Consider the following 12,860-nt stretch of genomic DNA (forward strand, 5'->3'; position numbering starts at 1 on the left):
GACGTGCCAGCACCAAGACGCCTGCCAGAGCCCAGAGACACGGGACAGGGCTTGCTGCAGCCCCCACGGGTCCCGTTCCCCCCCCAGCCCTCCGCACACACGGGGCACGCACACGCTTTTCCTTCAGTTCAGCGTTTAATCCCTCTGGCTACAAAACCTTCCAACGAAACCCAAAACCTTGGAAAAGAAACTGAAATTGGTGGGACGGGGTTGCTCCACCCTGCAGACGGGACCAGGCCCATCCCAGAGCAACGGCCCGGGGGGGGAGCTCAGCGATGGCTGAAGAACCCCTGAGGGTAGTTGAACTTGAAGGGCTTCAGGCGCATGGGCCCCCTGGAAGAGGAGAAAGAGGGAGAGGCTGACCCGCGGGGGGCAGGAAGCCCACGGCACCCACAGAAAGGGCCTGGTCCCGGGGTACTGCCCAGCTGTGATCCCCACAGGCAGCTAAAGGGAGAGGCTTCAAGGCTGGCACCAGGTCAGGCAAAAGCCTGTGCTCCAGGGGACGGCAGTGCCACCGGGGTCCCTGTCAGCACCCTCGCCCACCCGGCTCCTCACTGCCCCGGGGTCCCCCGTGACGCCAGGCTCTCACCTGACAAGGCGCAGGCACATCTTCTCCTGGGGAAACTCCTTGGGCCCCTCCACGCTGGTGTCGTGGGGCTCCGTCTCCAGGTAGACGTCCAGCACCATGCACAGGCGCTGCAGCTGGTTGGTGAGGAGCTGGTAGCCCGGTTTGGGCCCCCACAGCTCCTTGTAGTTCACGTTGACCTCGCTCTCCATGGCCTGGCAGAGGCAGAGGGATCAGTACGGCGCAGGCTTGGGTCTCTGCTCTGCCCTCCCCAGGACCCACGGCTGCATCTGGCAGGTTTCGCGGGCCCGCCCCGAGCCGCCTGCCCACGAGCTCACCCCACCAGCTCGCTTCTTACGGACACGGAACGGCAGGTTTCGCGGGCCCGCCCTGAGCCGCCTACCCACCAGCTCGCTTCTTACGGACACGGAACCGCTGGGAACACCCCCCCAAAAGGCAGCATTTCTCCAGCCTCCTCTCCCACCACCCTGGGTTACCCGAATGTTGTCGTCGTTGCTGCTGGTTCGCTCTCCTTTCCAGTTCAGGCACAGGCTGAAGACGGGCGACAGCGTGGAGTAACCGGGGTTCAGGACCACGGCGGCCTGGAGCTTGGCTGAGCAGGGCAGGGAAGAAACGTCACCCGCAGCCCCACGGGGCCTCCAACCGGAGGGATTTCCCATGAAGACCCCCCAGAAGCTGCCCTGAGGGTGGCCGGTGTGGGAATTAGCACCTGCCAGGGGAAGGAAATGCGCCTACCTGTTCCTCTTTCTATCAGGGCCATGTAGTAGAGGTGAGTGTCCTCAGCCAAGCCGGCCTCTATCACGTCTTTAGTGTAGGGCAGCTCCTGTGAGGAGAGACAAGAGGAGTGAGCAGCTGCCAGCGCCGCGTGGGAGCTGGAAGGGATACGGCCTCGCACTCGGCACCTACCGCGTAATCTTCATAGGGAATGGCAACCCACTTCACCAGGCGCGAGACGATCTTGGTAGGGAAGAGATGCTGGCACTCGCTGGAGACCGGCACGACGCCGTGCTCTGAAACCAAGGACAAGGCCACTTGAGCAGGGGAGGGCTGGGGACAGAGCTCTGTCACTGTCCTGCAGGTGGGGATGCTCCAAAACCGGGACCCGGGGACGTTGTTACGCTTCCGACACCTTCCTCAGGTGCCCAGAGAGGAGCAGCGGAGGCCTCGGCTGCCATCCCACTGGAGCTCGCAGCCTTGGCAGCGCACGCCTGGCCTGCTCGACGGGCGCACGACACGCCTGGGTGGGCGGTTCACCTCCCACCACGGCCCGAATCGATTCCCAGCGCAGGGATGGCCAGTCCCAAAGGGGTGCTGGGCATCGAGAGGGGGCACGGCCTTCCTCTCCCAACCCAAAAGACCTCGCAGCCCCGCTACCACCTACCACCTTGGAATTGAGAGGGGGCACGGCCTTCCTCTCCCAACCAAAAGAGGGCAGCCCTCGCAGCCCCGCTACCACCGAGGACAGAGGGAAGGACTGGGAACGCCGAGGGGCGGCACTGCAGACCTGTAGCACCGTTAAAAGTGACATCAGTCAGCCCTCCTCTGCAAGAGGACCCTGCTACCGCACCCCCGTCCCCGTCCCCAGGCACAGGGCGGGGAGCCAGGCACCCACCAAGCGACGCAAACTGCTTGTGGAGAGCCAGGCGGGACTGCAGCCTCGTCCGCAGCAGCTTCACAGTCAGCTCCATGTGGCTGGCGCTCAACGAGTTGTCCGCAGTGACCGTGTGCTGTGGGCAGGAGGGGCCGTCACCATCACGCCAGCCTGCGGGCCCCCACTGGGGAACCCCACGGCCCAGGAGCCACCCCACCCAGCCACGGGGACAGGAACACGCTCCAGTCACTGCTCAGTGCCCCTAACAGGGCTTAGACTATCACACGCGGGAGATAAAATACGTTGGCGTGGCCCCGCTGCACAGATTCATCCCAGCTGAGCCTGTCCCGGCCAATGGCGCACCGTGGTTTGGGAGAGGCTGGTGCCAGCAGGAGCTCTGGGGTCTGGGGGGATGGGACAGGACACGACAAACTGTCCCCAAAACCTCCCCAAACCCCAGCTCGACGTTCTGGTGGAGAGGGGAGGGGGTGTGACGTGCCTGAGGCTGATCCTTGGGGAAATGCAGGCCGCCCAGCTTCTGCACCCACACGTAGGGGTGCCCCAGCTCTGTCACGTAGTCGCTCAAGGTCAGGATGCTGTGGTGGACGACGAGGAAGGGTTACGCCACCCCAAAGCATTCCCTCCCCCCGCCCCGTCCCCTCACCGCCCGGCCTGCGAGCCAGCCGGAGGGAGGAGGTGCTTCTTTCGCCTGCACCCCAAGCCGCGCCCCGGTGAGCCCACCCGACGCCGACTGGCAGGCCACCGGCTTCCCGGCCACCGAGCCCTCCCTGTCAAGCTGGGGAGGGACGTGCCGTGCCGGGAGCGGGGCACTCGTGTCAACCGCCTGGGCGAAGCTGCCCCCAGCTGTGCGGGGCAGCGCCCCACTCACCCCACTTTATCGAACTGGAACTGGTTGGCCGGGTTGGGCGTTTTCCTCCCGTGGTCTCCCGGGTAGAGGCAGTTGAGGAGGGAGTCTGGGGAGAGCAGGTCACTGGCAGGAGGAGGGAAGAGATTAATCAGCAGCAGCCTGGCCTCCACGGCTCTCTGGGGCGGCCACTAACAGGCTCCGAGCCCAGAGAAGGGGATTACGAGCTCCACGAGCCGGGTTTCGAGACCAGAATGGCTTTCCCCTAATTCCACTCCGAAAGGAGATCTGTCTCCTCCCGGGCTGTGAAGAAGACAGAAATCACAGGGCTCCAGCTCCCCGGTTTCCCAGGAAGCTGCTCACTCCAGTACATTAACTCCAAAACCTGCTGATGCGTACGGAGGAAACATCGCCTGCACAGGCAGGGCACGGCCTGATGGCTGTTTGCCACCCAACAAGCTTAAGCAGAGGAATTCTGCTTAATGAAATAAAATTCTTCACGTCTGACTGTACTCACAAGCCTGACCAAGCTCAAAGGGCTGTAGGATTTGGGGTTTGGCTCAAGCCACAGCCTCACTGGTTTGGGGTAATAACAGCCAAGGGCAGCTGCGAGGGAGGGAGCACCCTGCACGGGAACCCTGCGGAGAGACTCTAGCTGCTGTCACGGAGGGTTTTGTGTACCTATGGGGAAAAAAGAACCCCAAGAGGATTGGGAGGCCTCATATGGGACAGGCTGGGAGGCAGCACCTGCTTCCAGGTAAGCCCAGACCAGCCTCTCCCGCCTCCCTCTTCCTCAGGCACCTCCTCCTGGCCCCGGGAGAGCCACCGGAGAGCTGGCAGCTTATCGGAGCTCCCTGGGCAGGCTCCCACACCTGCCATTTCAGCTATTCCTCACACAAATCAGGCTCCAGCGGTCTTTGGGGAGCCCAGGGAGAGGCAGCCGCATCTCCGGCGCTCAAGACAAGGTGACCTGCAGAGCAAGCAGGTGAAGGGAGCTGCCAGGCACAGGCTGCAGGCGGGAGGAAAGCGGTTTGGCTGCAAGAAGGTGATTGAATACGACAAGCAGGAGAGGTTCTCCCCCAGCTCCTGGCAGGTCTGGCACCGCTCCCCTAGGAGGTTCCCGACCTCCCTGCCCCTGGCTTGTCGTGACAGAGGGAGAAGAGGATGCTGCTGCCTGGGCTGTGGCAGCCTGGCAGGGCTCCTGGCAAGGCCCTGGAGCTAAGGGGGAGGATACCGCAGGGCAGAGGACGCACAAGGTGAAAGCCCTCCCCAGAGGCAGAGACGGAGCTCTGCTCTTTGGCGACTCCTTTGCCCACCAAAGGACAAGCCAAGACAGCACTTCGAAACTGCAGCTCTGCACAAAGGCCCTTAAGGTGCCGCAGGTGAGGCAAGGTGAGGGACCGAGGTTAAAACCTCACCCGCTGGGAGCAGGCAACCGGGCATGGAGTGCCCCTGGCCCACCGGGCGCGGGAGCTACGGCTCAGCAGAGGGACGTTGCCACCACATGCTGCTCTTGGCACTACATCGCCCTGCCAACAGGTAACTCTGAACAGAGCAGGGCAGGACACCAGGGCAGCGCGTTCGTGGCAAGCAGAGGGGTCGCTGCCCGGTGGGCTCTGGGCTCAGTGTCCCCGGGGCTCTCCTTACCCGGCACTGATGGCGGTCGTCATCTCAACGGCAGTGGTCACCTTGGCTTTCACCGTCATGACGTTGAGGTTCATCAGGTAGTAGAAGGTCAGGTGAAGCACGTTCTCATCTGCGCCAACAGAGAAGGGGCAACGTTGCTGTCTGCTCTAGCTCGGAGCATTCTGCAGAGGGGGATGTACATGCCCCTCTGCTAGGACAACAGCAAATGGGGCAGAGAGGCAACATGGGGAGTAACTGGCAACTGACGCACTGTAACCTCTAACACCGTCCCACCAGCATTTGCCAGGCTGTATCTGCCAGATAAAAGAGGAAAGCTCCCAAGTAGAGGGCGAAAGCTTCAGAGCAAGGTCACCCCGCCTGCGTGGGCGAGAGGAGCTCCAGGAGACAGAGCTGACAAACCACCTTGTTCAGTCTCCCCCGGAAGGCCACGCTCATCCCTGCCAGGGCAGCTGGGCTGAGGGCAGGAAAGGCTCTCCGCACCCCGAGCTCTCCCCAAGGATCCCAAGCTGCTGCCGGGTTGCTCCCTGACCCGCTGTCACACACTCTTGTCCGCGCTCTGCCAAGGGCCACCAGTACCCGCTTACCTTTGCACTTCAGGTCGACGGTGACGGACAAGGGGTGCCGCTTGAGCATCTCCTTGCGCTTGTCATCCAGCTGCACGCCCAGGGTAGGCCTGCGCCGCTTCTGGGGAGGGCGAAACAGAGCTGTCAGACCCTTCTCCTCCCGCTTCTCGGCCACCCGCGGCCCCCCCCCTCCTCTCCCACTGCTCCTTCCTTCTAGTCTAGTTCCCCAATCCCCCAGTGCAGTGGCCACGGAGCAGCCCTGGGGAGGGAGGGGAGGAGGAAACCCTTGCCCTGCTGCAGGGCGAGGACAAAGCAACTCCGGTTCCTGTCGTTCCTTCAGCTCCCAGGAGCACCCCCACCCCTGTGAGACGGGGCCAAGGACCTGCTGGCCCCAAAAGCTTCCCCCGCCTCGAGGGGCAGAAGCTGAGGCCCTTCCCTTTACCCTTCCCCGCAGCAACAGCCCGACACACCAGGCGCGGCTGCTGGGCGGTGGGGAGCGGCGGCACAGCTGAGGCCCTTCCCTTTACCCTTCCCCGCAGCAACAGCCCGACACACCAGGCGCGGTTGCTGGGCGGTGGGGAGCAGCGGCACAGACCTGCCGTGGGCTTCCACGCTGGGGGCAGCCAGCGCCTACGGCCTCTCCCCAGCATCCAGAAGGTACAAAACCTGTAGGACCTAGACGCCGCCCCGAGGGAGCACGGAACAACCCCCGGTGCAGAGTTCAAGCTCAACGCTTTTGGCAGACGGCAGGGGACGGACACGCATCCCTCCCTGCCGGACGCCAGCCTCCAGCCAGCCTCCCCAGCCCGAGGCTATTTATACAAAGTGGAACAGATCCAGGCGGAGAGCTGCAAGGCAGCCGCCACTGCCGGATGGGATGCAAGCGTGGTGGGACGTGAGCCGGGCAGATTTGTACCCTGGCTCTCCTGCATTCGGGAGAGAAACTGGATATGGCAGCTCTCTCCTCCCAAGAAATGGCCGGATTTAATGTCTGTGCACCTAACACACACTCTCGCAGCGCGTAGGGACCAGTTCACAGCCCCCCTCAGGTCCAGCTCCCCCAGCACCTCCCCAGTGAGCAGGCGCAGATCGATTTGCCCACGCGATACGGTGTTGGGAGAGGACCCAGGAGGAGACAGCGCTATCCCTTACCGTGGTCTGCTCCTCCTCCGCGTCAGAATCGCTTTCATCATCTGCGCAAAGAGAGGGGTGTAAGTGGGGACCGCCCGGGGCTCAGCAGTTCTCCCACAGCCAGCGGGACTTCCAGCCCTTTCTCCAAGACCACAGCTCCCCCAGACATCGCCGTCCCCCCCGAAAAGCAGGGCCCTAGCAGGATGCAGACACACAGGAACACGTTCCCCGTACCAGGGGTCACTCCAACAGATGAGGGGCTGCGAACATCTCTCAGGAAGGAGGAGCTGGGGACAGAGGGGATCAGCTGCCAGGGACTTTGGCCAGCAGCGCAGACGCCAGGCACTGCGCCGTTCCAGCATCCACCCCAGAACCCACCTGCTTCTCCACCCGACTCCTCTGCCTGCAGCAAAGAGCATCAGGCAGCCTGCCTGCAGCAACACCACCCCAACTCACCCTGCGAGTCCTCAGGCGGCTTGTACAGGGCTTTGGCTTCCTCTACGCTCCCTTCAATGGCCACCACGAGCTTCTTATCTACAGAGGAGACATGAAAACTAAGCTACGAACCCCACTTCTGTATGGGGAAGGCAGTTAGAAGCAGCCCTGCCCCGGAAAGCTCCGTGGCCGAGGAAGCTCAAACGAAGGGTCAGTGGGAAGAGGCAATTGTCCAGAGGGCTCCGTGGGGCCACCGCAGGGCTGGATCTCCTGGGTAGGATGGGGTCAGAGGAGGGGAAACGCTGGGTTTTGAGGGACTGTCCCTGGAAACCCTAAAGGCCAAATCTTTATCAAGAGCCAAGAGGGGTTGGGGTCTGGCTGGCACAAGCAGGGAGCGAGGAGCTGAGTCATCAGGGCTGCAGGTGCTCCTTAGCAGGGACCTGGTGTGGCCAAGTGCCACAGCGTGGTCCTTCCACGCTCCTCTGCCGCCTGCCCCACTCCCAGAGCAGCGTGAGAGCTGCAATCCCACCTGTTCTCAGGCTATACTACAGCCCTCTCCGCACAGGAGATGCGAGCAGCCTAGGGGGATCCTGAGCCCTGCTGGGAAATCCCTCCCGACTCAGGGAGGCTTCAGAAAGCCCCTCGAAAGGCAAAGCAGCCTAAGGGGATGAAGGCTTTCAGGTGAGCTGCGGGAAGGGCCTCTGTGAGGCCAGGCGGAGGTACCGCCTGCTCTGGAGTCACCGCCACCCACGGGTGGCACAACGTAACACCCACCCCACGGGGTGACAGCTCTCGGGAGGCCGTGTCCAGCATCGAGCCAGCTCGCAGGCTGCAGGGACGTCCCTGCCGACCTTGAGAAGCAGGGGGGGCAGAGGCGGGAAGCGAGCTTCCCAAGCAGTTCTTCCAGCGAGGGAGCTGAGCAAACAAGGTTTCAAATGCTGCTGCCTCATTGCGCCGGCCCCGGGGCCACCCCGCTGCTCTGGGCTCAGCAGAATCCGGCAGCAGAGCCGATGGGACAAAAAGGACCTCCCCAAAGTGTCCCCAAAGCAGCGCTTTCTGCAAGCAGGAGTGAAATCTGGTCCGCGGGGGGAGCGTTGCCCCCCAGCCCCGGCTGGTGACAGCCCCTCGCGGTGTCGCTGAGGACTGTGCTCCCCCCTCGGTGCTCACCGCAGGCCTGACCGTAGGCACTGGCTTGAACGAAGAGGACGTAGAGGGGCGGCGGGAGGTGTCGGGCTGTCTCGTACTGTTTGTGCGCCTGGTCGAAAGGCATGAAGAGATACTCCTGGACAGGCAGGGAGGCCTGGGGGAACAAGAGGGCTAACCTTCGTCACTGGGAACAGAACAGTTCGCCCTCCTCACCCCCTCCTTCACCCCAAGCTGGCAAGTGGGAGACTGGAAACCAGCACAGCAGCCGTGGTGCAGGGGCAAACACAGCCACGGGCACGGTGTGCTCCCCCCTCGGTGCTCACCGCAGGCCTGACCGTAGGCACTGGCTTGAACGAAGAGGACGTAGAGGGGCGGCGGGAGGTGTCGGGCTGTCTCGTACTGTTTGTGCGCCTGGTCGAAAGGCATGAAGAGATACTCCTGGACAGGCAGGGAGGCCTGGGGGAACAAGAGGGCTAACCTTCGTCACTGGGAACAGAACAGTTCGCCCTCCTCACCCCCTCCTTCACCCCAAGCTGGCAAGTGGGAGACTGGAAACCAGCACAGCAGCCGTGGTGCAGGGTTAAACACAGCCACGGGCACGGCGAGGCCCCAGGGGAGGGCTGGCAGCTCTCCTTCGCTGGAAAACTTTTGGATCTGAAAATAACCCAGTTCCTTCTCCTGTTCTTCCCTCCCAAGGCAATCACAAAGGGCTGGAGCTGCGTGTCGCTCTCCAGGGAAAGGCCCATTTAACGACTCCTCCATCCGCAGTTCTGCAGGAATTGCCGCATAAACAAGGAGACTCCAGAGGAGTCTCGGCACGAGGCAGATCTACCCCTCGTCCACGCTGGCTGGGAGCGAAACATCTCCAAAGCAGAATCAGCCCAGGCGCTGCACCTCTCTAACACAGCCCTCGGGGCGCGACCTCAGCTCGGCCCCGAAGGCCTTCTCCCCTTCCTGCAGAGATGCTGTTGTACCTGCATGATGCTGTTGAGTCGAGGCTGGAGGCTGCTCAGGTACTCCTTCTTCACCTCAATCTCCTTCAGGATCTTCTCCTTGCTGGTCAGGCACTCCCTGTACTTCTCCGCCAGCCTAGGGGTGGGAATTCGGTTACCACCACACGTCACAGCTACAAAGCCTGCTGGGGCCTGCCCGGTCACGGGCCCCAGCTCTCCTGACCTGACAGAAGTCACTGCAGGAACCAGGAGAGCTCAGACACGGTGACAAAGAGCTCTCAACGCCAAGGGCAAGCGGAGGCAGAAAGGAACCGATTAGAGCTGGAAAACAAACAGGGAGAGAAAGTGGAAGCTCAGCCCTGGGCTGCGCTCCGAGAAGGGACAGCAAGCAGATCTTCCCTCAGCGGACCCGCTCCCACGCCAGCCTCTGCTGCCAGCAGCCGTGCCGACGGAGCCCTGCCGACCCCGCCGAGCTCCTGAAGAGGCTTTTCCACTTGGTATCACCAGAGTCACTTCATGTCACATCAACTCCTTAGTTAAACTCGTGAAAGTCGAGGTTTAGTAACGCTACCAAATGCTCCTCTGTAACTGGGTAGCGAGCCCAGGAAAACGCAAGTTCACCGCGACCCTCCAAGCCCTGGATACACTCGTGTTTAGGGACCACACGTTAAATCTCCTTATCGCTGTTGACTGCAACCTCTTGCCCAGCAGAAAGCAGCAGCAGGGAAAGTTGGGTATGGAGGTGTGCCGCCCAGGACAAGCCACCACCATGGCAGGGGGGACGGCGGTCTGGGGGGCTCAGGCACTCTCAGGACCCTGCTCCCCACCGGACGAGAGCACCCGCAGCGCAGAGGATCCCCCCCCCCTCTCTGAGGGGGAACAACAGACCTGACATTGCCGAACTGAAACGCTTCTGTTTCCAAGCAAAACCATATTTGCGTTGGGTCAACACACCCCAACAGGCTCCGACACAAGGCAGTTTTGAAGTCCAGCTTTCAGACACCTCTACTGAACTCCCCGAGCTAGTGAGAGCGGCAAAGATCTCTCTAACACCACGCAAGAGTCACCTTTTGGAATAGAGTCCGAGACAAACCCAGCACTCCACAACGTGACGGTTACGGATGGACGCTAACAACCCCAACAGCATCAGAAAGCGCCCAAAGCACGACCGGCATCTGCTCCTGAGGCAGCTCAAGAGGCTATTTCCCACCACAGCGGTGGCGAGAGGTGAACAGCGGCGTTCCCTAGATACCGTGGGGCGAGGACTGGGAATTGCAAGGCTTCTCAGCAATTCAACGCGCGACCGCGGGACGGGGTCAGTTCAGCTCGTCTTTGCCCTCTACAGAGTTTGCACTGAACACTCATTTTTAAGGAGAATCCTCAAGAGATCTCCAGGTTGAACGCTCCTCTGCAAGCGTGCGCCGCAGGCAGAGCCATCCGGGGAGGATCTCGGCTGCAGCGCCAACGGGTGCCTTCCAGCAGGCAAAAGAAGCCAGGTTTGCCGTGAAGGGTCTGGGAGAGGCAAAGCCTGAGGCGTTAGAGCCACGCAGCACCCACCTGCAGCACCTCTCGCCAGTCTGCTCTGCTGAGCCGCCCTGCTCGTGCGGCAGGTTCGGACCCATCTTTCCAGAAGGCTGGTCTCAGCTGCTGCCCGGCTGAAAAAGCCGCTGGCCGTTATCAAAACACAGGAATCTCGTGTCATGTTTGCTTATCAGACGGGGCAAGAGTTGACGGAGCAGCTCAGCCACCTGGCCTGCCTGCACCAGCTGAGGGACCTCGGGGGTTAGAGCCTGCGCCGAGGAGGTGGCTGCCAGCACCAGGACAACAGCGCCCGTCGCAGCTCAGCCAAGATGAGCGCCGCGCAGGCAGCTCCCCACCGTGGCAAGCGTTAGGAGCACAGGCAGGCGGGAAGGGCAGCAGCACCCGGGCGTGCCACCAAGCCAGGCTGGCTTTAATTTTGCTCCTCGCACCGCAGCACGGCAGACAAAACAGGGATCCCTTCGCCCTACGTGGCACGTCTTGCAGAACCGGGTTACGGATGGAAGGGCGTAACCACCCGCCCTTCAGTATCACCCCCACGGCGGGCGGCGTCCCCGTTCCCTGCCGCAAGAGCCTCCAAGCAGACGCCGGAGAAACATCAAACTATAAAATTCATTTTCTTCCCTTGATCCCCAAGAGCCAGCGTCGATGTTCGCTGCCTTGGTGAGATGACACGTGGGCTTATCAGGAGAGCCAAGATGCCTTTGCTGTCATCACCTAGAGCACAAGGTGCGGTCCCAGCCAGGCAGCCCCTCTTGCGCAGTGGCTGCAGCTGGCTCGGGGCCCCTCTCGCGCTGGTTTGGAGGTTGCTCTGCTCCCCAGGATCCCCCGGGGCTCTCTTTCATCAGGCAGGTGAAAGAAAACTCCCCGATCGACGAAACAAGGATCCCACCAAGCCCAGCTCTACACAAAGAGCGACCCTCCACGCCGAGGGCTCAGTTACGCAATAAACCTGTCACTTGTTCTACGCCGACCATTTCAAGAGGACGTTAAAACCTTTAATCACCCACGTTTGCTTCGCCCAGTAGCTGCGCAGCTCACGCCGGGGGTCTGTCGAGAGCGCGGCAGGCTGACACCGAACCGAGACGCCGCTGACCCACCTCTTGCGCTGCTCCAGCTCCGAGACGCCTGACCCACCTCTTGCGCTGCTCCAGCTCCCAGTCCAGGCGGGCCAGGGTCTGCTGGTGGGGCTCAGACAGGGTGATGGCAGGCCGGCTGATTTCGGGGGGGGCCTCTTTGTAAAACTCCTCCAGGCTCACCAGTTCGATTTCCTCATGTTTTGACCTGCAAGGACGGACGGATCAGATCGGGGAAGGGTGGGAAATGCCCCAGCAGGGCCAAACTCGACCGTGCCTCACAGGAGAGCGGGCAGTGCCAACGCCCCGTGCCCCAGCTTCGCTCTGCTACGTGAAACACCGCAGCATCAGCGAGCCGAACCACAGCAGAGCTCAGCAGAGGAGAGAAAGGTCTGAACAGGGTCCCTCCTTTCACGGAGACACCTTCCCTGCACCGTTAACCAAAGCACTGTTTGAAGGCGTCAGTCTAAACACAGCCCTCCCGGCAGCAGCTCAGAGCGCTGCCTGTGCGACGGGCACGACGGAACGCTCGGCTTTCGGAAGAAAACTCCCGATATACGGAGGCCAGAGAGTCCTTGAGGAGACCAGCGTGGCCACGTCTTTGACATTTACCTCTTTTCTCCTCCGCTGTCCATCTATCAAAATAGATGCCTTCTTCCCTCCTCCCTACGCGAGCCTCTTCCCCCGTGTCCCAGCAGAAGAGCTCTGGGACACCCCGTCTCTCCCGCGTGGTGGCATCTGGGGCACCCGCTCTCCTCCCACAGCGGGCTGAGGCGACGTGTCAAAAGATTCCAAACGTTCGAGGCCTCCACCCCACCTCGGACACGCCGTCAGTCCCTCTCCTCCCCGGCCAAACTCACTTGAACTCCAGGCATTTGGTGATCTCTTTCTGCAGGTGCATCACCTCGTAGAGCAAGTTCTGGAGCTGCAGGTGATACGCGTCGACCTTCTGCTTTGCCTGAAACGCAGACGCGGCCAGAGCAGGGGATGAAGCTCTGTTACCTTCCTCCCAGCAAACACGCCCCGCAAGAGAGTCACCAACACCCCCCCCCCGCCATACGAGCTAGGGACGGTGGGTTTCAGGGCATGCAACAATTCTTCTGGGGGAAAAAAAGACATTTTCAAGGGCTGGGAAACCGAACGATTGTGACACCAAACTGATTTTGCTCCCTTCCAGCACGTTTCAGGGACAGAAGAGGGCAGACCTGCTGGGGCACACGGGCCGAGTCCCCTCCCGTCCCCCTGCCTCAGTTTCCTCAGTGGCACAATGAAAACGAGCGCCGTTCACTATCTGTGAAAAGCTCTCCGAGAAGACCGGGTAAGGAGCT

The 12,860-nt window shown here is 61.8% G+C and overlaps 1 protein-coding gene across 1 annotated transcript; it reads right to left on the reverse strand.

Moving 5' to 3' along the window:
* Positions 1-116: 116 nt before the first annotated feature.
* THOC5 (THO complex 5) lies at positions 117-12,486 on the reverse strand. Its single transcript, XM_019471278.1, has 16 exons — positions 12,393-12,486; positions 11,594-11,740; positions 8,939-9,053; positions 8,288-8,420; positions 6,840-6,917; positions 6,405-6,445; positions 5,274-5,373; positions 4,690-4,798; positions 3,067-3,168; positions 2,677-2,773; positions 2,199-2,313; positions 1,493-1,596; positions 1,322-1,409; positions 1,063-1,178; positions 590-780; positions 117-333 (listed from the first exon to the last, which is right to left on the reverse strand). Exons 1-16 carry the CDS (start codon positions 12,431-12,433, stop codon positions 270-272), a joined length of 1,641 nt encoding a protein of 546 aa, XP_019326823.1. The 5' UTR covers positions 12,434-12,486; the 3' UTR covers positions 117-269.
* Positions 12,487-12,860: the final 374 nt, after the last annotated feature.

Source organism: Aptenodytes forsteri, unplaced genomic scaffold (assembly GCF_000699145.1).
Source record: "Aptenodytes forsteri isolate BGI_AS27 unplaced genomic scaffold, ASM69914v1 Scaffold129, whole genome shotgun sequence".
Taxonomy (NCBI): Eukaryota; Metazoa; Chordata; class Aves; order Sphenisciformes; family Spheniscidae; genus Aptenodytes; species Aptenodytes forsteri.

What these genes read in the sequence shown, in the direction of transcription:
- THOC5 (XM_019471278.1), bottom strand. Translation starts at nt 12,433, where the DNA reads ATGCACCTGCAGAAAGAGATCACCAAATGCCTGGAGTTCAA. An exon ending in ACCAAATGCCTGGAGTTCAA is followed by an intron (nt 11,741 to 12,392) that starts GTGAGTTTGGCC and finishes CCGTCCTTGCAG; the next exon opens with GTCAAAACATGAGGAAATCG. An exon ending in TCCCCAAGGATCAGCCTCAG is followed by an intron (nt 2,314 to 2,676) that starts GCACGTCACACC and finishes TCCTGCCCACAG; the next exon opens with CACACGGTCACTGCGGACAA.